Genomic DNA, 25,026 nt, shown 5'->3' with positions numbered 1-25,026 from the left:
GGAATATGAAATAAATGCACTATATGAGTGTGTGTAAACACGTATAGAAAAAATCAAGATGTATGCAAGCATCTGAGCTTCTATTGCTAATACACTAACAGAATATCAACCAGTCTGTATTATTAGAGACAATAAATCCTGAAAAATAAATCCAGTGTGTTTTTCTGATTGTTTTGCCTTTGGATATTGCATTGCTTATTATTGCTTTCGTAACTGCATTGAGAAATCTGTACTTGATAATAGTGCAGGAATATTTGCTTTGTCAGTAATTCCCCTGGTAATGTTTCCCTGAACCTCTCAACTCCACTTTACCTTTGTTCCAGTCTGAAATGGCCCTGATCGTTATGTTCAGAGAAAGCTTTTGTTTTCTCCAGACAGGATGGCAGCAGTGCTGGTAAAGGGACATCTATGTAGGTCAGTTGTCCTTATTTTCACTTCTATAAACCACCACAACTTTCACTTTTCTCTTGTTATACTGGGGCTCTATGCTAATGCTTCAGCAACATGTTCCTTATATGATTCTCAAATTTGTGTTTTTGCTTTTAAAAATGTGTGTTTTGGGGTGTTTCGTGTGAAGGGCTTTCTCCTTTAAAACACATGCAGTTTAATATTTACTAAGGAGATGGTGAAATTTTGATGTTTTAATGAAAGTTAAATTGATGCGTTTTGAAACCACCAGCAATAATCAATATAAGGTTTATTAAAATGGAATTCATATTCATTAATAAGTATTGGGTGTAAGATTTCTATAATTTGGATCGATTTGGATTTAATCATTTTAAGAATAAATTGTAGAGTTTTCCATTTTATTTATAAAAAATATTTATATATTGCAAAACATAAAGCCGCAATTAGCTTATTTTTATTGCGTGGTGATTTTATTAATATTGATTTCATTTTAAAAATCCTTATTTAAAATTTGTCTGTTTATAATTTATATAAAAAAATGAAATGGGGTAACATGCACACGTTTATTATTTTAGTTTACCGTATTTTATCATATAACGACAAACTGAACATAGGGACAACGAATATCTTTAGCAAAGGTGTGGGAAATCTAGCTCATAAGGTACATCCAGTCTTCCTCCAATTCCATTCAGGAAATATTGGTTGGACCTTAGCGCTCAGCGCAGCGCCTGGTAGTTTGGTTGCTATGACAACACCAAGCCAAAACGAGACACTCCCCAAAACAATATGAGCTCGACAGCTGCCTAGATTATCCTTACATTTATATGGACATTATTGATTTTACTTAAGCAAATTAAACCTTCAGAATGTCAGACATTATCTGTGAGTGGCTGAATATAGAGCTCCGGCTGTCAAAAGTCATTGGTGAGTGTTTGTTGTGTACGTCACGAAATAGCTTTTAGCAAACGGATTAACGCGCGTTATACATTAAAATATGTACATTTATACCTGATTTATCAGCTAAACTACAGGTAATAATTGCGGGAGTTTTATTCGTTTTGTGAATGTTATATGTTTTATTTTAGAGCCCTATTCGTTCAGCAGGGATTTTGCCAGCGGTTATCTGATAGGAGAGATCCTGCACAGATATGAGCTGCAGGACGACTTTCACCTGTTCTCCAAACACAGGTATGGTAAGGATGGATGGACATGCATATAGATAGATAGATTTAAAAAAATATATATTTTGTTGTTTTGGTGAAGTGTGGCATGTTTTTGTGAGATTCAGACAGACATACAGGCACTTTATTAATTCCATGAAGTTTTATTTTAATGTTATAGTCAGATAAAGACGTTGTAATCTAATAAATTGTTATTCCACAGCACGGCGAATGCGAAGCTGAATAACTTCACCCGCATTGAGCCCACCCTGCAGCTGCTGGACGTGCCCTTTGACCTGGCCATGGCCAAAGCGGTGATGCAGGGCAGGCAGGGGGCGGCCACACATCTGCTCTACCAGCTCTATATACTGCTGCAGAGGAAGAAGAAAACAGGCCTCACTGCCACAGCCTTAGAGGTCATGCAGCCTGCGGCCACAGCCCGACTGCACCACATAGAGAACAGCATCTATACCAAGGTAATACAGTTCTGCGAGGTCAAATAATCCTCCTTCTGGGCTGGTATAGTGCCCTGGTGGTATTGTAGTGTAAACTCCTAACTTTATCTAGCTAACCTCTTCATAATATGTTTACATTTTTATATTGACAAAATAGTTCAAATATGGTAAGCTGCCTTTGCCACGTTGTTGTTATTGGTAGATTAGTTAGTTCATGATTTGATTAGCTTTACGAACAGTGCATGTTGGGACCACAGAAAGGAGTTTCATTTCAGGCTGTTTGTCTCACAGCGCTTGAAGACAGTGGTAAAGCGTGAGACAGATCTGAAGATGCAGAAGATCGCAAAACGCTTCCATAAAAGAGGGCAGGACATGTACAACCGCTCAGTCATGGCTGAACTCCTGAAGGAGGAGGACCGGCTCAAACGGCAGGAGGAGAGGAGGCTGAGGGACATTGAGAAGGTGTGACTTTCTACAGCTGACCATAGATACATTTTCATAGCTATCAATAACTATCTTGAACCTTATTTATTAAGTAGCATCAAACTGTTTTTGGGGGTATTAAAACTTCTCTTATGCCCTATGTGCTTTACTGTGCATTGACTGGTGATAGTGTTGGCTGAGATTGATAGTATGATTTGTTATTCGTCAGCACCGACAGGCACGCAGAAAACAGCAAGAGATCATGATTCAGATTCAGTCGGCTATTGTGCAGATCCCAAAACCTCCACATGCTCGCACGTCAAGAGCTACTGAGAAACAGCTTCACTTTCGCAAAAAGCAAGAGGTTGAGGTGAACAACACTTTTGACATTATTTTCATAATTATGCACATTTACCCTCTATGTTGCATAGTACAGTACAGCAATGTTATTATTGTTAACTAAAACTATTACTATTCAAAAATAGTTTTCGGTCATTGAAATCAATCGGAAATAAAATATAAATATTAGATTTAAAAAAACTGAAACTTATTTCAATTATTTGCCAAAACTACATTTCAAAAGTTGAAGAATTACTAAAACTAAAAAAAATCATTTTCCAAGAGGCCTTTTTTAATTCACTTTATTTAAAAAATAATAGCAATGATAAAAGCAGACTAACACTTTACTAAAACTTAAAAATGTAACTATTTTAAATATTAATAAATACTATAAAAGTATATAAAAGGAAAATTAAAGCTAAATATAAATGTTAAAATTAAAATGTAAATACAGTATAACAAACACAATTCTGAACATTAATAAATACTATAATAGTATAGAATTAATACCAAAAAAACAGTTACTTTAGCTGTGTCTCATTAGAAGGATGCGTCCTCCGGAGGTCTCATTCGAAGGGTGCATACGTTATCGAGGCTGTCTCATTTCAGAAAAGCAAGTAGGACACTTCCTTTCACAGGAATTCGGAGGATGCATCAGGTGTATCCTTCGATAACCCACAATTCTTTGCGTCGCCATAAACAACCATCGTTAATTTGAAAAATGTCAGCGCCGTCTGATGTACACACAAGCGCAGATGTGGTGTTTACAACTTAAATTTCCTTCAGTAAAAACGGATAAACTTTGTTCTTAATATCCTCCTCGTTTAGTTTTTCCTCTAACAGATGTCTGTTGTACGTATGCTGCAGCTCCTCAAACATTGAACAAAATAAAACAAGTAAATAATTTTCCTTCATTTAAGTAGTGTGAGAGCGCAATGATGCTCTAAATGTGTTGGCATAGCAACGTGACACTTCCTGTTTCCTTTTACGCCCATCCTACGAAGGCTGTCTTGTTTAATTCTAGGTTGAGGACACTTCGTATACGCATCCTACAGAGGGTTCGACCTCCAGAGGGCACAGCCTTCTAAATGAGACACAGCTTGTGTTGTATAAATACATTAAAATGTTATCTGTTTTGCATTACAGTAATAAAAATGACCATAAGGTAATTTCTTGTTTTGTTTTTGATTATGGGATGAACAATTACATGTTAAATCTGGATGGATTGGAATTAAAAACCATATACAGAAAAACAATATGAATTGTCAAAAGCTGTTTTGGCAGGATTTGATTGTGTTTAGTGAGCACTCTTTAAGATGCAGTGTGATTTCCAGTATGTTCATCGTGAGATCGCTCAGTTTGAGAAGAACCAGAAGAAGATTTCTCCTGCTGGAGGTGGAGCCTTTCTTTACAGGTGTGTTTGCAAAAAATCTAGCCGTACAAACAATAAATGCACAAAAGCGGGCCGACATACTGCTCACCGTTCTAAAAGTCTACTAAAGTCTAGATTCACACAAAACTGTCAAAAACTTTCTTGATTATTTGAGACCTTGAACTGTACCTCAATTTACAGTGGTCGTGTGACCCAGCCAATGACTACAGTTGACAAAGAACAGTGGAACATGGAGTACATCGAGAACATCCGTCAGCGTCTGGAGGAAGACTCTGCTGCCCGGGAACAAAGAGAGATGCGGAGACGCCGTGCGCTGATGGAACAACTACAAGCCCATGAAGCTCAGCAGGTGACCACAGGCTTGGCTTATTTGAGCCTTAGAAAACCTACTGTATTATATTTGATACACAAGCTAAGGGCTCTAATTTATAAATATGATCAAAACTTTGCTAAAAAAAACCTGTTGTACGCAACCTACTACATGTCGTCTGACTGATAGTTAATACATTTTTAGCAAGTAGAAGCCTTTTTACTATAATCAGGATCAGAATGAGCTTTATTGGCCAGGTATGTTTACGAGGAATTTGTTATAGTGGCAGAAGCTCCACAGAAAGACAGCAACAGGACAGGACACAGATAATAAAAGAATTACCCCACTTCAGATCATGGTACACGTGTCTTTTGAAAAAATTTGCAGATTTTTATAAAGTAAACATAAGAATCACTTTTATATTGTTAGTAATATTTCAGAACGAGCACTTGCTGCACTAAAGCAACTTACTTGATTATCCTTTTTTACTTTTTTTTTTTAAAAATCATGTTAATTTGAGTGTCAAATATGATTATCAGGCTTTTATGGAAAATTTTTGTTCATCCCTCAATCATCATTAAATTGCATTGTATAATGGGTTTTGACCTCCATATTCTCATAATTTTTTCATACTGTATGAGCCATAAAAGCCTGATGTATCAAATATGATGGTAAAAACACATGCAAACTTTCTATGTTTAGACTCCTCAGAAATGCTTAATGTATGAATGTCAAAAACAGTGTCAAACTTTTGACTTGTAGTGTTTGTCTTGATTTTTGCATTGATATTGTATCTGCAGGAGGTATTACGAGAGGAACAGATGGTCAGTCGATTGATGCATCAGACGCAGCAGGAGAAGAGGATCGCTGTGCAGCTGATGCAAATAAAACAGCAGAAAGAGGTACTGCGACAGAACCGGATCTTCCAGGAGAGACAGTACCAGGAAAGACGCCTTCGAGACTTCCAAGAGGCCTTGGACAGAGAAGCTGTGAGAGATCATAAACACACACACAAACAAAACAACCCATAGAGTATCAGAAAAAGTTTTTCAGTGGTCCTGATTATGTCCATTCATCGCCATTGTTCAGGTTCTTGCCCAACAGGAACATCTCGAGCGCAGTGAAGAGATCAGGATGGAGCATGACCTACACAAACAGCTAGTTAACGAACGCGCTCAAGCTCGCTATCGCAAACACTTTGACATCTGCAGAGGAATTCTGGAACAGATTGTCGATCTGGCAACCAAAGCTGGAGAATATCGACTCCTCACAGCCAAGTATTTATTTCCCTGATCACTCTACTAAACAGCAAATAAAAGGCAGAGTGGATTTTTTAAATAAAACGTTAAATGTGTTATGTAAACTACCTTTTATAGTGCATTGTAATAAAACTAAAAATTATATTTTGCTGCATGTTTTATATGGACACGACTGTTCAAATGTTGAGTCAGTAAAAGTTTATTTAAAAACTAGTACAGTAAAAACAGTAATATTTTGAAATAACATTACAATTTCAAATTGTAAATTGTAAAACTATTTTCTATTTGAGTATATTTTAAAATGTAATTTATTCCTGTGATGCAAAGCTGAATTTTCAGCATCATAACTTTAGTCTTTAGTGTCAAATGATCATTCAGAAATCATTCCAGTATGCTGATTTGGAGATATGGTAGGTAAAAAAACAAAACAAATGAGCATCTTTCATCTTCACTCTTTCTCAGTCTGATACCAGTGAAGCTGATGCAGGAGTGGATGGAGCTGTTTTTCAGTGGTAAGCCGCTGTATGAAGTGGCCAGTGTGGATCCCACCCCTGCTGACCCCACACCAGAACAGATCATTGAGCTGGAGAAGCTCCAAATACTCAACAATCAAGACTACAGCGAGTATGTGGTAAGGACATGCTGAGTTACTGTAGCTTTAGTATTTGTGATGTTGCCTTTGCCTCTGAATCGAGTCAAATAAACACATTTCACATTGAAGCACGTCATTTTATGACCATTCATGCTGTAAAGAGTTATTTAATTAAACCAAAGCCTTTGATTTGATCGCTTGTATTTTATTTATAATTTATATATCATTAATTATTAGCTTTATAATGTATATATCATTAATTATTAGCTTTATAATGTATATATCATTAATTATTAGCTTTTCATGAACTCATAAACCCTTGCAAAGCCCTATTTGGGAAACCCTGCTCTAATATATTAGAACTTTTTGTATATCATAATTCATAAGTGAAAACCGCTTGAACCTTGCTTATGAAACAGTTAGGAATGGATTCGTTTACATGTCTGTGCAAGTATAATGTACATGTGTCTTTCTGTCTGTTCGCTTCAGGCCATGAAGGGCGAGTGGGTTTGGCATGAAGAGGGCGAGAGTCAAGCCCCTCCAGTAAATGATATTCTGGATCATGTGTTGAGCCGTCTACAGAGCATGATAGTCCCACCCAGCGTCAGCACTCCTCCTCCTCTGTTTCCTCGTTTCACCATCAGAGCGTGCACGCTGGGAAAATCCTACTCGGGAAAAACCACCTGCCTCGCCAAAATCAGCAACGGTAGGAGTTGATGCTTCATCATAGTGAATGAATATGCTTCATTATGTCAGAATATTGTCTAACTTTCCTCACTTGCTGTTTGTTCCTCTCTGGGAATCAGCTCTTGGCCTCTATGTGCTCTCGGCCAACTCTTTGATCCAGGATGCTCTATCAGCCTATCAGCATGAAAAACAGGCTGCGAGTGAAAGCCAAAAAGAGTCACAGGTCAGGAAAAATTGAATCTGAAATTGTTTTTGTAGTAGCATCCAGCAGGTCTGGCAATATTTTTGTTTGTGTTGTGTGTGACTGTACTGTTTTCTGTCCAACCACTTAATTTACTTCATTATTTATGCTGTTTAATTTTCCTGCTGGAGCTGACCTTGTATTTGCCATGCTCAGAAGAACTTGGAGAGGAATGGTTCTCCAACAGAGCAGCCTCAGAGAGAAGAAGAGGATGAGAAATCCTCTGCTCTAGAATCAGGTTTGTGGGAATATTTATTTATTTATTTACAATACCATTCAAAAGTTTTTTTCCAGTAAGGATGCATTCAATTGATCAAAAATGACAATAAGGGCTTATATTGTTACAAAAGATTTATATTTCCAATAAATGCTGTTCTTTTGAATTTTCATGAAAGAATCCTGAAAAAAGTATCATGGTTTCCAAAAAAAAATATTTTCAGCATTGATGATAATCAGAAATGTTTCTTGAGCAGCAAATCAGCATATTAGAATGACACTAAAGGATCATGTGACTAAAGACTGGAGTAATGATGCTGAAAATCCAGCTTTAATCACAGGATTAAATTACATTTTCAAATATATTCAAATAGAAAACAGTTATTTTAAATTGTAATAATGTTTCATAATATTACTGTTTTTACGGCATTTCTGATCAAATAAATGCAACCCTGGTGAGCAAAAGAGACTTTCAAAAGTATTACAAAGTTTTACAAATTGCAAACATTTGAAAGGTAGTGTATTTGTTTATTTCTACATATGTTTAGATTCATATATTTATTAATTTGATGTTATGCACCCCAAGGAGGACCAAGTATTTCCAGATACATTTAATCATTTAGCAAACTAAAAGACTCATTGGGGTATTTACATTTTTTTATTTGCTTTTATTGATTTCTGTGCTAATTGATTACACTTATTCTTACATTTATTTCTGAATTTATTATGTAAATTTCTATTAATTTAACTGCATATTAGTGCATTCTTTAATAAAAAAAAATCCTATATGGTTTTCATTTATAGAAAGACATATTATTTACTATGAAAATGCTCACTCAAGTTCTAATAGTCATTGACTCTTCTGTGTGTCTTGCATCAGGACCTCAGCCGCATAAGACATCTGGACTTTTCGAAAAAGAGGACATAGAAAATGTAAAGGCAATCGCAAAGCCGCTCTCCATGTGAACTCAGTTTTCCTCTCTGTATTTAGCAGCAGTGAGCTCTTTGATATGGTCCATGATGTACTGTGATCTGTTCTGCAGTGGTCGTTGCGAGCACAGCATGGAGCAGCAGTAGAGCAGGCTCTTAGGACAGGCAAAGCTGTTCCTGATCAACTCCTGGTTGACATCATAGTGGATGCTATCAGGTAAAGAGCTTTGTCTCCGCACCATACTTGTTTTATTTTAAGCAGATACAAATTTTCTTACTTCAGTTTACTATTGTAGTTATTGTAGTTTTTGAATTAGATATTATTTTTATTCATTTTAAAGCATTTGTAATTTTGTTGTATGTTTTTGTATGTTTTACTAGTTTTATAGTCTCTATAGTTTTTAGTCATTTTTATTTATTCGTTTTAGCTGTTTTAGTTCTTTTAGACTACAGTTAAATAGTAAATCTTGCCTTGGAAACTAGGTGAAATATTTAGATTTTATTTTATTTCAGGTAATGTTTATTTTTTGGTTTTAGTTAACTACATTAAAGCTGGTGAACATGAAAAACTATGATTTGATTTTTTGCACTAAATACATTTTCTTAAAAATCAGTCTGATTTCCTTCCATCATGCTCTTCAGGAACATCCCTGCTGACAGTGGCTGGATTCTTGACGGGTTCCCGGTGGACATCAGTCAGGCTCAGATGCTGGAGAAAGCTCTGAACGGGACTGAACCTGATCAGGCTGAGACAAAAACACATAGCAACTCAGCCGCAGACAAAAACGCTCCTAAAGTTCTGCCTAATCCATCCCCTGCACTGGACCTAGTGGTGCTGTTAGACGTCTCAGATGAGCAGGTTCTGGAGCGAGCCACTCATCAGGCTGGTGAGTTAGCGTTGTACTGCTAGGTGTTAATCTCGCAGTACTTTATCATTAGTTGCTCTTACCAGCATGACAGGCTTTGTTGTTTTTGGTATGAAATAATAATAAAACTGTGATCTTTACCCATTAGTAGACAGGGAGAGCATAGAGCAGGAGAGAGATGGCAGTGATGCTCCAGATGAAAAGACGAGTATGACAGATGTGGACACACAAGATTCAGCATCCTTGTCCGAGGAAAAAAGCCTGGGGAGGAAACATATACAGCACAGGTGCGTGAAAACATACAGTGGAATGCTAATGGACAAAGATAATCAAAGTGACATCAAAAACCTGCTTTTGGAGTACAAGAAGTATTAATCTCATATGAGACGAGTTGAGTCCATATGAGACATTCTACAGATATTTATTATTTTTAATAAACTAAACCATTTAAAGACTGTCTTTTTTAATATTTAAAAAGCAAAAAAATTACAAATACTGAGCCCTTTAAAAACCCCATAAATAAAAAATGGACTATTTAATTTATTTTTTAATAAAGTTTTTTTTTTTCATAAATTGTCCAACATTACCGTCACACTGAACAGAACAACACACTGACTTTATTTACTACTATGGGTGTTTCTGGAGTGGATGTTTCTTGAGTGATCTTCCATGATTCATCATGTTATTGAAGGAAATGACTTTCCGTTTTGAGTGATGTCATTTTGTACTGGAAAATACTGTAACATTACATGATCCAGTCAAGTCCCAATGAATGAAATCAAGTTCCATCCTACTTTTTTCTTTGAATTAAATGCTTTCCACCCAATAATTTCACATAATGGCGAAGAAATATGTTGTGGTGTTCAGATTTTCTTAGACATTTTTGTGAAGCACAAAATTAGAAGTTTGGGTTTGTTATCGTTTTTTAACAGAATTAGTGGTTTTCATGACACATGGCCAAAACTGGAGAAATGGTTTGGTGACCAGCAGAATATTCTTGTGAAAGTCATGGCAGATGTAGACGAGGACGATCTCTTCAGTAATATGAAGATAGTTCTGATGGACAGCATGGACTCAGTTGAAAAAGGTAGATTCACATAACCCTATTACTTAACCCTGACATATGAAAATGTTTTTTTTTTTTTTAAATGAAAATTTATTGAATCTTTAAACAAAATATAAAAACAAAAAATTAAGATAAGCTTGCATACGTGGTTTTGTTGAGGAAAAACGCTTAATTTTTATTCAAACTGAGCAAAAATATGCAAGTTGGTGCAGTTGCTGATATTTATTTCTTCTCCACAATTTTCTGCAAGTAATTTAGCTTGCTACAGACTCATTCAACTGTTTTGTAGACCTGACAGTTTGAAAATCTCCCATTATTACTTTGCTGCCTTTCAAGCATTTATATCTCCTTTTGTAAATTCATGCCAAGTGAAATATGCTCTCTGTCCTCCCCATAGCAGCAGCTCTGGGTCACTCCAGGAAAATGTCTACATCCTCCTCAGCTGAACACACCCGTCCAGAAAGGGCCTTTTCTGCTAAGTCTAAAGCAGCTACCCCAAAATCTGTTGGACGGCGTTACGTGGAGGAACCTTTACCCAAGGCACATACACACACACAACACACGGTCTCTCAGAAGACTGGCAGATTCTGATTAAACATGAAAAAATTACATTCAAAAAGTCTGTTTGATTTGGAATATCAGATGGAGAGCCATTATACTCATCTAGCTTGTTTAATGTTACTCAGACTGAGGTGTGATCAGGCTGGTATGAGCATAAACATGCTTACAGCGCATGGGATTTCCATTTAGTCTGCTAACTTAGCTTGCAGGTCAGATGACATCATATTTATATGTCAATGACTCCATTATAGGGATGATATGAATAAAACAATATCCTGAAAGAGATTGTTGTGCTATGAAAACTGTAAAGGCTCATTCAGAGCTAAAACCAGCACTGTAACTTTCAGAACTCAAAACTTCCTCGCCATTTAGAGAATTTGTTGTAATTAAGATGAAAATAATGACAGATTTTCTGATATCTAACAGATGCACCCTCTTCAAATGTTTTGGGCTGGTAAAATCTTTTTAATGCTTTTGAAAAATGTCTTTTACTCACCAATACAGTAATAAAAACAGTAATATTGTGAAATTCATTTTCTATTTGAATATACCTTAAAATGTAATTTATTCCTGCGATCAAAGTTGAATTTTCAGCATCATTACTGCAGTCTTCAGTGTCACTTGATCTTTCAGAAATCATTCTAATATGCTGATTTGCTGCTCAAGAAACATTTTTTATCATCGATGTTCAATCAGTTTTGTCATGATTCTTGGATAATTAGGAAGTTCAAAAGAACATCATTTATTTAAAGTAGAAACTGAATATAGAACATCTTATTAGTGTATAGAGGGCTCAAAATGGTTTGTTGACAAAAAAACATTTTAATATGATAAATATGTACATGACCCATTTATGTCACGTCAGTTTTGTTTTTCTGTTATGTTGGTCACTTTTGCAGGAGATCCCAGAGTATCTTATGCCTTACTGGGAGAACGTCTGTAATTCATCCGTGATTAACATCAAAACAGTGATGCAGAACCTCCGCAGTGAACGTGAGCTCATCATTCACCACCTCTACAACATCCGGTAAGAGAACAGTGCTTGTGTGTGTGACGTGAGGCCTGTGTTGTGCGTGTAATTGTATAATGTGTGTGTTTGTATGTTTCAGGGAGAACTTCAGGCAGTACCTACAGAAGCCGGATCTGAAGCAGGAGTTTGTAAGCGCGTGGCAGCGTGATTATAACGGCGTTCCTGACAACATCAGAGAGGACGAGGAGACCAAAGGAGAACTCCATCAAAGACTAGATGTGAGACAATCTCCTACACAGTTGCCAAAGTTTTGGTGCAAAAGTTTTCCATTAATATTTGTTTGTTGCTGGTTTATCACAAATTAGCTGCAAATGAACAGTTTGCACAAAATTTATGTCATTTAACTCATACATTTATGCTTATTTTCATATTGTGATCAGCGTGTGTTGTGTTTTTGTGCAGGACTTGCGTGAGCGTCTTTGGGACATCTGTGATAAGCGCAAGGAAGAAGCGGAGCAGGAGAGAGCAGGTGTCGTTGATGATAGCTGGTTAGACGATCACACAGCTGTACTGATCAACCATTATTCTGCATTAATGCAGGTAACACACACACACACACACACACACTTTCTCTCGAAAACATCACAGAACCGTCTTAGATGAGTTTCAGATCTCATGGTTCTGTTCATGTGTGTGTGCAGATAGAAGTGGGCCGCTTCCAAGACTCATTGTGTCTTTTGAGAGATTATTACACAGCGATGTGTAAAACTGCGTTTTCTGAATCTACACGTGGCTTCACTCGTGTCCCATTAATCGACATCACTGTAGATGACCCTGTCGAGCTAGAGGAACCAAACATGTAAGAAGAAACCTTACATACTCTATTGTGTTTTATCATCATGCCACAGACAATACAGGCCTATAGATCTTTTGCTGAGCTACTGTAATTATTAATCTGTCTCATAATGTGATTTGCATGACCGTGTTTAGAATAAAATTATACAATTTTTACAGTATGCATGCAAATTTTCACCAATTCTGTTAAATCTTGTTCTTGTCTGATTGTGTCAGTGCAGTTAAATAATAATAAATAATATGATATTAATTGCCTTTTAAGCATTATGCAATCTTAGCAATAACGTCTGCTGTTTTACATGCTAGTTTACATAAATAGTTAGCAATTTGCAGTTTACACTGTGCAGTAAACAGTGCATTAGCATTCAGTTCTGAACATAGACATTGTTTTTTTTACTTTAAAGTTGTTTAGATAGACTCTTTAATGTGGTAAAATATAATAAATTCATATTTTAGCCCTGCTCATGCGCCGTCAGAGAGACTCACAAAGAGTGCTGAGGAAAAAGACTCTGAAATGGAGGACCAGAAGAAAACTAAATTGTATGTGTGCTTTCCATTTTTGTCTTTTGGGTGTGTATGAAAATGATATAGGCTAAGCATGTTTGTTGAATAACTGGATGTGTTTGTGCTGTCAGGTTTCCATTGGTTTCCTGCAGATCTCCCATTTCTGAGCTGCTCAGACAGGTTCTGCACTATCCTGATGAGAAACTACTGCAGGAGTTCTTCCAGACAGCACTCAGCGCCATCAGGAGCATGGTGTGTGTTTATATCAGTGTCTCATAATGGTTTTGCTGGTAAGCTTAAAAATATGGGGCCCTGTTTTGCCAGTAGATAATAATTTGAGAACACTGGCATTGCTAAACCTCAGCTCCCTTCTTTACTTTAGCAGGAAACAGTGATTGCGGTAGCTATGTGAGCAAAACAATAGTACTTTTATTTATTTAAGTTAAATACACATTAAAAATGACCAAAAGTGACAGTTTATAATGTTACAGAAGATTTCCATTTAAAATAAATGCAGTTCTTTTGAACTTTCTATTCGTAAAACAATCATGAAAAACTGCATCACAATTACCACAAAAAAAACAATTAAGCAGCAAAACTCTTGTCAGCATTGATTAAAAAAGAAATGCAAATCAGCATATTAGAATAATTTCTGAAGGATGTGACGCTGAAGACTGGAGTAATGATGCTGAAAAGTCAGCTTTGCATCAAAAGAATTGATTAAATTTTTAAATATATTCACAGTGAAAATGGTTATGTTAAATTTTAATAATAATTCAAAATGTTTCTGTTTTACTGTTTTTTGATCAAATAAGTGCAGCCCTCATAAGCATGAGAGAATCTTTCAAAAACATGTAATTTATTAAAAAAAAAATTAATTATTCCAGACTTTTGAACAGTAGGGTATGTTTCACAATAATGTTGATTCTTTCATATACAGTATACATGCACATTTAGACATTTCTAAATGTGATTTTTTTTTCCCCCAAAAAAAGGATAGTGCCTACTCAAAATTCTGATCGAGTGAGCTGTTTGTAAAATTTCAATATACATACTTACCCCTGACTGTGCCTCTGTCTTCATGTGTGTTTGCACACAACTGTGTGTCAGGTGTTGGCAGAGACACAGCAGCGAGAAGAAGAGGAGGGTGATGAAGAACAGAAGCAGATGGAGGCACAGAGAGTGCAGGCTTCAAACTCTGCTACGGATAATAAGAAAGCTGGGAAAAAGAAAGGTGAAGAAAAGCCACCGCTCCGTCATTTATAATATGAGTTTCAGCTGTGTTATGTTGACACTAATGAGTGTGTGTTGTTTTAGGTTCCAACTCAACCCTTGCTCCAACCCCTCCAGAAGAGCCCAGTCCTCAGCCCGTGGTGGAGAGGAACCCCGAGGAGATCAAGAGGAAAGCAGAGAGGAAGAGAATCAAACAGGAATTCACAGCTGCACTGAAACGTGAAGGTATGCCATGAGCTAGCCTCAGCTTCAGGATGTTGTGTGTTCATGTGATGTATAAACAGTAAGAATGATTTACGTTTGTGTGCAGAACATGCAGTGAAGCTGCGTCTGGAGCTGATAAAGGCTCATGCGCTGAGAACAGTGAGCAGTTTGCAGCAGAAAGCAGAGCAGGCCTACGGGAACATGGAGGAGTGGCTAGGAACTCGCTTCCTGTCTGAGATGAACAGGTGAGAGGAAGATAGATGGATGGGTGACCAGAGACCCAGAGAGGATGAGAACACTGTATTGGCTCTCTTGGTTGCACTTGTCCTGCAGACACCAATTTAAATAATGTACTTCTAAATGGGGAATCTTAGAATTTCACTCCAAATCACATTTGCAAAATGAGTTAACTCTTCAAATTATTATTAAATTAATTAGTTAAACAAAAGCCATGATGTATAAATTCTTGTTTTGCAATGAATTATTAGTCAACATATTTTTGGTATTTGGAATATACTTAAAATATTTTTTTTATATTATTTATTTTTTATATTTTTATATTAACTTTTAGATATATTTTCCTCTGTTTATTAAACGTTAAACTGCATTTTTACAGTAGAATAAACACTTGTATGTATAAATTTAATTTTTTATTTTTCAATATAAATTCCTAGTCATCTTATTTTGAATATTGTAAATATATTTAAAAAAAATTAATACTTTTATAAAATGTAAAAATATGAAAAGTTAGATACAGACACACACTTATGTATATATAATTTCACTCTGCATGACAATATGACTGGGACATATTCTTAACATGTTTTAGGACAATAACCTTCTCACATGTTCATAACTTTATATGTGCATGATATGTTTGTGTATGTTTACCAGTATCGACCAACTGACAGAGTTGGTGCGGCAGCACATTGAGAATGGAGTTCAGATCCATCATGAGCTGGTGCTGCAGAGCGCTGATTTCTGTGTGGATGGAGACACACTTGTCGTGGCGAGTCCATCACCCGCTCCGCGCCGATCCCTGGTGGGGCAGCCCAAAAACAGCACTCTGACTGTCCAACAGCTGCACATCCTCTGCGCTCAGCTGCACAAGACTGCACCTACCGGTCAGAAACAGCATTACTCAAACTAACAACTAATTAAATTTTTTTAAATAAAAAATTAAATAAATGCAGTCATTATTTATTCACTCTCATGTTTTTCCAAAACTGTAATTTTGGGTAAACAAGTCTTGGGTGCAAAACCCAGCAGAAGTGAACAATGCAACATGTTTCAGTAGAAGCTAGTTACTGTATTTTGTTGTTTGTGTATTGTGTGATGTGTTCAGGTCTGATGTGCAGTAATGAGCTGACTGACGTTCTGCATGAGTTAACCTCTCCTCACGTGGGTAGTGATGTCCTACCTGACCCCTGGATGCATATCACCCTCTCACAGGTACATCTTCACTCAACTAAATGATAAAACTCCTCCATGGTTTGTTGTGTATCTTTGGAAGCAATTATTTATACTTAATTTCCATTCCATTTTTTATTGATTTTAAAAGTGTCTTCATTGCTTTGGCTTGGGTATATAAAAAGGTGGAAGACTTCCCCAAACAGATTTCACAACATTTTTAAGTTTATCACTCAAATTCCCTGCACTGACTAACAGAAAACTGCTTGATATGAAAGTGACTTCTGTGTGAGCTTCATTAATCATTACACTATTGACAATGGGCCTTTTTGCCCACAAGATTTAGCCAAAAATGCACTAATGTGACTCTCCCTTTACAGACAAGCCTGCTTGTACTCGCATGATAACACATGTGCTATTGGTTGTGTAGGTCGATGAGCTGGTGTGTGTATTAGCTCTGGATTCTGAGATGTTGGACTGGCGTCAGTTCCTGCTCAGTGCAGCTCTGCCGTGGCCGTTTCCCTCTCAGACTCAGCTGTTAAAAACCCTCCAGTGCTACAGAGCTGTCGACACTGCAGGAACTGGACTCATCACACAAGAACAATATGCACAGGTCTATTACACTCATAGAGCATCACTGAAACATTAAACTACACACAGACCTATAAACAACGGATTTTTGTAGTATAATCACTTTTACAGCATTTTAATAATTAAAATATGGTTCTATAGTTAATTTTATTTCAACTGCATGCTGTTTCTACAGTTAAAATTAATGAAAGCAAGCCTCATTTGTAAAATCGGGCCTCGTTTATACGTGCCTATAAGTTAAAAATAATGTTTTGTTTTTTGATCAGGTTGAATTGTGGTTTCCCAGTGAAAGAGATCTTCCTGTTCCTGGTGACCCAACTGAATCTCTGCCCTATGACAGACTAGCCAATCTTAAGAAGGTAATGCAGCCGGTTAAAAGATTCTTTTTTAACTTCAAACGGGGTCATATTTTTTGTTGTTGTTGTTTTTGTACTATTTAAATTTTTACCTGTCTGTTTTTTTTTTTTTTGTCTACCTCTCCCATCCTTCTGTAACAGCATCTTTTCAAAGATGTATTGTGAAGTTACAGAGTCTTTTCATAGTATTGCATTAAGCTTTTATAGCAGAAAAGATAAAGAATAACTTAATTCCTTATGATTTGACCCTTTAATATGCAATAAAACATAACTGAATGAGTAGTTCACCAAAAAATGAAAATGTGCTCCCCCTCAGGCCATCCAAGATGTACATTAGATGAGTTTGTTTCCAACAGAACAGATTTGGAGAAATTTAGCATTACATCACTTGCTCACCAATGGATCCTCTGCAGAATGACAGTCTAAACAGTCTAAAACATCACAATAATCCATAAGTAATCCACAATCCAGTCTCTCACTCAGTGTTTGCAAAGAGAAAAGCTGCATGTTTGTAAGAAACAAATCCATCAAGGCATTTTTAACTTCAAGCCTTATAGGTGTTTTTAAAGGGGTACTCCATCCCAAAATGAAAATTTTGTTATTAATCACCCCCATGTCGTTCCAAACCCATAAAAGCTTTGTTTGTCTTCGGAACACAATTTAAGATATTTTGGATGAAGGTTTGTGACTGTCCCATTGACTGCCAAACAATTAACACTCAGGGCCCAGAAAAATATGAAAGACATCGTCAGAGTAGGCCATCTGCCATCAGTGGTTCAACCGTAATGTTATGAAGCTACGAGAATACTTTTTTGTACGCAAACAAAATAAAAAAAATAACGACTTTATAATGATACATTTCTCCAAATCTGTTTCTGTGAGGAAACAAACTCATCTACATCTTGAATGGTTGAGTAAATTGAGTCAATTCTCAGCAGATTTTCATGTTCGAGTGAACTATTCCCTTAACCTTGACTGCAACTGTGATGTTTCCCAAAAGATGTTCTGAATAGACAATCTGTGTATGAACATATGTGTAATTTTTTCCTTGTTTCTATGTGTAGTTTTTCTTCAGTTTGTTTGCGAGCACACACTCATCTCTGCTGATGCTGGACTATCTGTCTATGCTGCTGTATTTCTGCTGCCATCCTGAACCGGCTCAGGGCTTCACCAGAGCACTCAGCCTCGTGATCGGACACACACTGCACTATAAACACACCAGCCCCCTCACAGAGATACACACAGTATGTACCAGTTTTCAGAAGATTTGCATTGACATCATTTTGTATTCAACCAAGCATTGACTTCTTATTACTGTACTGCACAAAAATAATTTATTACTGAAATTGTAAAATATTTGAAATGTGTTTTCATGCTGTAGTCTGTACCGTATATGGTGGGCGCTGGAGTTGAGGAGTGTGACGCTGATGAAGAGGAGGAGAGGGGGGTGGAGTCTGATGAAGTGGGCGTGTCTGTGGATGATGTGCTCAGAGTTCTGAGTCATGGAGATGATCATGTCTCCTCACATCTGAACCGCTTCCAGCCAAACCACAGGAGCAGAGATGAGCTCAGAGAGGTAAAATATAACAGCTCTGCTCCAAAACTAAAAGATCCCAGCATCCCAACTTCATTTGAATCATTTTAATGAAAAATGTAAAAAAATAGGAAGCATTTCTATTTAATCTGGCAAGGTGGCAAAAATACTTGATCAATATGTGCATGTGTCTGTGTTAGTCACTCATAACTGTCTTGTAAATGTAGGTCTATTTGTGAAATCTTTTTGTCCAGTAGATGTTCACTGGAAAGTATTTCACTTAGTTTTTGGAACAGAGTGACGTGTTTCTGTAGATGGTGTAAAGGGTCTGTATGGAACTGTGTTTCATGTGATGATGTGTGTTCAGGAGCTGCTGAAGGTGTTTAAGGAGTTGGGCTTTAAGGGTGAGGAGAAGATTCCTTTCTCCACGCTGTCCCAGCATCCCTTTCTGCAGGACCTGATGGAAGGATCCTCACAGTACCAGCTTCCTGTGAGTGTAACAAATAAATATGTGATCTCACACACATACTACAACAGAGCTCAGTGGTGAGAGCATTTTGACCAAAAAAAAAGTTTGAATAAATATATAAAAAAATATATTATTTTAGTGATTGAATGATCTCAACACAGAAGATTCCAGTCACTAAATACATCAATTCTGCTTGCAATAATACACATCCATTTGAAACATTTTATGTTCCACATTTGAAATACATCAACACAAGAAAAATGCACTTGTCAAGCCTTTTTAAGAGTCTTTATTGTAATTGCATGTGTGAAATACATATTAAGGTTGTGTTTTTATTAAAAGTGCCATAGAATGGAAAACTCTGTTTACCTTAGCATAGTTGAATAATAACAGTTCTGTACATGGAAAAAAACATACCATGAGCCTCAAACACCATTGTTTCCTCCTCCTTATGTAAATCTCGTGAATGTAAAAGACCACTGAAAAATTGGCGAATCAGAACATGACACCAACTGTGACGTTACAGTCGGGATCACTAATATTTACGCCCCCAACATTTGCATTATGTCTACCCGCCCATGTTCTATGCCAGCCGAACTATCAGAAGTTCTGCAGGTATTGTCAAGAAACAAGCGAGAACAACAGCAAAAATGGCAGCTCTTGGAAATAAATGTTATGTTCCAGGCTGTGCAGGGGATGTGAAGTGCAGGGACGGGTTGGTGTCAGTATTCAGAAAGGCAGTAAGGCACGAAAAGCAAATAACGCGTTCTAATAAAATAACGCGAGCCATTAAAGGGACATGGTTAGCTTCTAGCTAGCGGTAGCCTGTTACATTACAGTACATAAGATTTCACAAACCACTTAAACAGAGTAAGGAGAGATGACTGAGGATGATGGCGAATGATTACAGATCCTGAGCACTACTGATAAAGCATCTGATCTTGTAAAATGTGTGGTAAGTACTGCCGCTCTATATATAGAAAGTGTTGAAATATATATTTTTCCTGTGTTTCCTTCCTGCTGTGTGAGCTACTGAAATGAGCCACACTGTGAAACAGCCAATCAGAGCAGAGCTCAACATTATTATTCATGACCCTTCCAAATAAGGTAAAAACAGACTGGGGAGAAATCCTAGGCTTGTAAATGGACATGTAAAACCATTTCTGGAGAATATTTGCCATTACCTAAGCCACATAGCTTCTATGTAGATATTCAGAGAACAATTTAAAATATAGCTGCGAGCAGCGATGACGGGCCCAAGCCGTCAGCATACGCCATCCCGGTGGCATCGATAAAACGGTGCCCAGCGAGCACAAGCATCACAGTAACCCTCTGGCAGTTTGGTTTTAAGGGATACGGCAATTAAAGGGTTATTCCAAACCATCAACTCTGTGAAACACACACACACACAGAACAACATATAAAACTTTAAATTCTGTGAAAATATATTTTTCATTGGTAGTTGATGTTAGTTAATGCATTTACTAATGCTAACAAATGAGAAATTATTATAGTTACCAAAGGTTTTAATGATTTATAAGCATTTTTTAATGATTTATTTTTCCATTAACTAACATGAATAATTTATTCTAACACAAATGAATAAAGTAAAACATATATTGTTAATATTTAATGTTATTTGTGAATTAACCAATGTTAAAAACAACATTATTTAACTGTTGTTAATTTACATCATTAATAAATATATACCATTTAATGTTTATCAAAATCAATTCCAAAATGTGTTAATATATTATTACATTTTAAAGTTTTATCTTTTGAACATGACTATTTTTCTAATATTAAAAATATTTTGTTCATTGTAAGTTCATTGTAAGTTCATACTATCAATGAAGAATTAACATGCTGTAAAAAATATATTTTTCATTGTTAGTTCATGTTAATTAATGCATTCCCTACTGTTAACAAAAGAGACTTAATTATAAAGTGTTATCAAAACCTTTAATGCTTTATAAGCATTTTTTAAGGATTTTATTGAGAAGTTTAAACAGACCCTCTCTCTCTCTCTCTCTCTCTCTCTCTCCCCCTCCACACTCACTGAACTCACACAGTCAGTCACCCACCCAGTCACCCACCGCACACATTAGAAGCACAGAGACAGGAGAACTCTGATAGTTTTAATTTTCTGCTCTCCATAGTGTATTGTAAATTCATGAAATTAATCACATATCTCAGACTGTCTTGTTCTGTGTATGTAATTTTTTATGAAGTGTTTGGAAGCTGCTCTTTAAAGATAAAAAAAAAAAGTGTTCTTTTTTACTGTAACTTTAATAAATTGCCATTAAATCACCGTTCAAGATATCCTAAATCAGTCCGCAATGTAGCATCTTCAGTATCTTGGAAGCATGTGAAAAAATGTTTGGTGTGAATTTTTGGTTTCTGCTTGAAGGAGTATGAATTTGTTTACAGCCCGTTTAAAAAAAAAAAAAACACATAAAAAAAAAAAATAGCCGATTTCCTGTTGGTCGTAGCTAATGACTGTAAATTAGAAAGTTGTCCGGATTAATAAGAACAATTTATGTACCGAGTTTGGTGTCTGTAGCTATCATTATATATATATATATATATATATATATATATATATATATATATATATATATATATATATATATATATATATATATATATATATATATATATATATATATATAATCATTAATAATTATATACCATTTAATGTTGATCAATATTAATTCCAAAATGTGTTTATATATTATTACATTTTAAAGTTTATCTTTTGAACATGACTAATTTTCTAACATTAAAAAGATTAATAAATGCTTTAAAAAAATTGTTCTTTGTTAGTTCATACTATCATGGAAGAATTAACATGCTGTAAAAATATATTTTTCATTGTTAGTTCACGTTAATTAATGCATTTCCTAATGTTAAGAATTGAGACCTTATTATAAAGTGTTATCAAAATCTTTAATGATTTATAAGCATTTTTTAAAGATTTAAAAAAACAGACCCTCTCTCTCTCTTTCTCTCTCTCACCCACTGGCTCAATCCACACAGTCACTCACACAGTCACTCACACCCCACCCCACCCCTCACTCAGCTGCAGGCTGACAGGGATCTCTCACTCAGAAGCAGTCTAAGTCTAACTCTCTGATAGTTTTCAAATTTTCTCCTCTGCATAGTGTATTGTAAATTCATAAAATTAATCACATATCCTCAGACTGTATTGTTCTGTGTATGTAATTTTTTATGAAGTGTTTGGAAGCTGCTCTTAAAAGATTAAAAAAAAAAAGAAATGATCTTTTTTACTGTAACTTTAATAAATTGCCATTAAATCATCGTTCAAGATATCCTAAATCCGTCCGCAATTTAGCATCTTCAGTATTTTGGCATCATGATAAAAAATGTTTGGTGTGATTTCCGTGTTTCTGCTTGGAGGAGTATTAATTTGTTTACAGCCCGTTTTTAAAAAAAACCCACATTAAAATAAATATAGCCGACTTCCTGTTGGTCGTAGCTAATGACTGTAAATTAGAAAGTTGTCCGGATTAATTAGAACAATTTATGTACCGAGTTTGGGGTCTGTAGCTAAAACTAACCCCCTCATTTTTGACAAAAGGTGGCGCTATAGAGTGCCTCTTCCACGCCCGTATATGAGCTTTTTCCAGTGTCTAACTATCATTAATACTCATATGTGTGTTGAGTTTCATGACATTCTAAACATGTTATCTGCCTCAAAATCACCAGAAACGAATTTTCAACTTTGACACATTGCCATGGCAACATAATTTTAGATATCAATCTTCCCTTCACAGTTTGACATCGGCCGTGTTTTGACATTATTCTGGTGAAGTTTGAAGCAAATCGAGTAAAAATAAGATGCTGAATTCAAAGCATTTTGAAAACGACACACTTCCTGCAGCCAGTTGGTGGCGCTATAACTTTCAGTCATAATAGTCACATCTATCCGATCGGCATCATACAAAGAACAAATCACTGAAGTTTGATCTACATCATACAATGTATGTGGACGTTATTAGGCATTTCCTGGGTCTCATTTTTCGCCATAACTTCATCGCCTCGCCACGGGCAAACCGTTCGACATATCAAAAATATCTTCGCAATTTAGCGTCCCCAATGTCCTGAGATCATGTTCACCGAGTTTGGTGGCAATCGTATGGAAATCCTCAGAGGAGTATATCAAATTCCAGAGCATGCGCTTTTTAAACAGCCCTGAATAGCCGACTTCCTGTTGGGCGGAGCCTAAGACATGCTGCGTGAAAGTTGTTCAGCTCAATGAGTTCTATATGTGTACCGAGTTTCATATGAATACGTGCAAGTATGTGTGAGCTATACATCAAGTTTTCTGACAATTTTCCAGGGGGCGCCGTAGAGCCCCTGTGCCACGCCCGGGTCCCAGCCTCAGCGGCGTCCTAATGGCCGCAGGTTCCAATGTGCGTGCCAATTTTCGAGAGTTTTCGGGCACGTTAAGGCCCCCAAAAGTGCCCGGATGATTGAAATAAAAAAAAAAAAAAAAAAAAAAAAAAAAAAAAAAAAAAAATAATAATCCTTAGAAGAACAATAGATTGAAATAAAAAAAAAAAAAAAAAAAAAAAAAAAATAATAATCCTTAGAAGAACAATAGGGCCCTGCGCCTTACTGGCTTGGGCCCTAAATATTCTATCAATGCATTCTATGGCACCTTTAATTATGAATACATTTCTTCTGTACAGGACATTCACAAAAGTTTCCAGACCCAACAAACTGAAGATCTTAGAAGCTTCTCAACATGATAAATAATCAAATCAGCACACACCAACAACATTACATGCATTATACAAGGTTCACACTAATGGAATAATAAATGTAAGTGGGACAAACATTAAAGCTGTATTTGGCATAGAAATATCTAAATTTATCATGAACGCATGAAGAACAGTGATTTGCTGGAACCTCAAAGATGTCATTCTAAATGTATTTATTTTGGTGAAGATACACATTTGTGTATTCTTGTCTCATATTACAGTGATTCTATCAAATCGGTTCATTTGGTGTTAATTTTGTGTGATTCAAAGATGATTTGATGTGGAAGCTTGAACACGATCCCTTAAAGCAAAAGCAAAATATTAAGATCAAAGTAACATCAGCATAAAAAGTAAAAATAACAAACAATATGCGTGAATGAGTTAAATGAGTATGTATGTGAATATCTATGAAGTATGAATGAAAATGTAAAGAAAAAACAAATAAAGAATGATCTATAACTGTCTCTTTGGTCTGTCAAATGAATAATGTTCACTCTTCTGCTCCCTTGGCATGAATCAGACCTAAAATCTCCCGCAGGTCATACATGACTTTACATCAATCAAAAATAAAAGAAACAGAACATAACTTTTAAACACTCAATCATCTCTAAAAATTAAGTGCGAAGTGAAAACCCATAATGACATTGACAAATCGCAGTCTGATTTTTAGGTCTCAAAATGTTTTTTTTTGCAGTCACAAAAAAAAAGGCAGACGGAATTTCTTTAGCAGTGACGGAAAAATCTGAAGGCCGTCCGTCACTTTGGCAGATTACAGTGAGGGTGATCTATTGTAATTTATAACTGTAATTCCTAGGCCTGTCTAGTTGGCGGCGAGTGTGCTCCAGTGAGGCAGCAGAGCACGCGATCGTCTCCAGAACAAAAACAAGTATTTTGCTGTGTCTTTGATTATTACGCACAGGCGAGTATTAGTAAAGAGATCCGCTTGATCTGAGGTGTCTACAGCGATCTATCACCCCACATTAAAGGGCGCCAGAACCGTATTTGTTGCTTGAATGTCCTAATAAAATGGACAGAATTTGAAATCTGAGGCTGTATTTCATATCAAAAGTAACAACGCACAAAGCTTAGCCTATTGCCTGTGCATTCATCAAATGAAAACAGCATCGATTGGGAGTTAAGAAACGATATTGGATCATAAAAATAAGAATCTATTAAAACAGAGAAAGGATTTTCTTTCTTTCTTTTA

General features: G+C 36.2%; 1 protein-coding gene across 1 annotated transcript; it reads left to right on the top strand.

The window, feature by feature from the left end:
* Positions 1-1,138: 1,138 nt before the first annotated feature.
* LOC306869571 (sperm flagellar protein 2-like) lies at positions 1,139-24,283 on the top strand. The gene is made up of 36 exons (XM_079416332.1): positions 1,139-1,332; positions 1,494-1,596; positions 1,792-2,044; positions 2,315-2,485; positions 2,676-2,816; positions 4,120-4,199; positions 4,359-4,527; positions 5,289-5,477; positions 5,578-5,765; positions 6,210-6,378; positions 6,829-7,045; positions 7,146-7,249; positions 7,424-7,505; positions 8,364-8,416; positions 8,527-8,630; positions 9,056-9,300; positions 9,428-9,566; positions 10,212-10,366; positions 10,743-10,885; positions 11,806-11,933; positions 12,016-12,154; positions 12,339-12,476; positions 12,578-12,735; positions 13,188-13,271; positions 13,367-13,487; positions 14,346-14,469; positions 14,553-14,693; positions 14,779-14,917; positions 15,567-15,796; positions 16,018-16,124; positions 16,513-16,695; positions 16,940-17,032; positions 18,094-18,273; positions 18,411-18,605; positions 18,931-19,053; positions 23,748-24,283. Exons 1-36 carry the CDS (start codon positions 1,275-1,277, stop codon positions 23,805-23,807), a joined length of 5,106 nt encoding a protein of 1,701 aa, XP_079272458.1. The 5' UTR covers positions 1,139-1,274; the 3' UTR covers positions 23,808-24,283.
* The last annotated feature ends 743 nt before the right edge of the window (positions 24,284-25,026 follow it).

This window comes from Barbus barbus (genome assembly GCF_936440315.1).
Source record: "Barbus barbus genome assembly, chromosome: 5".
In the NCBI taxonomy this organism is placed as follows: domain Eukaryota; kingdom Metazoa; phylum Chordata; class Actinopteri; order Cypriniformes; family Cyprinidae; genus Barbus; species Barbus barbus.
This window is presented reverse-complemented; position numbering and strand designations above follow the sequence as displayed.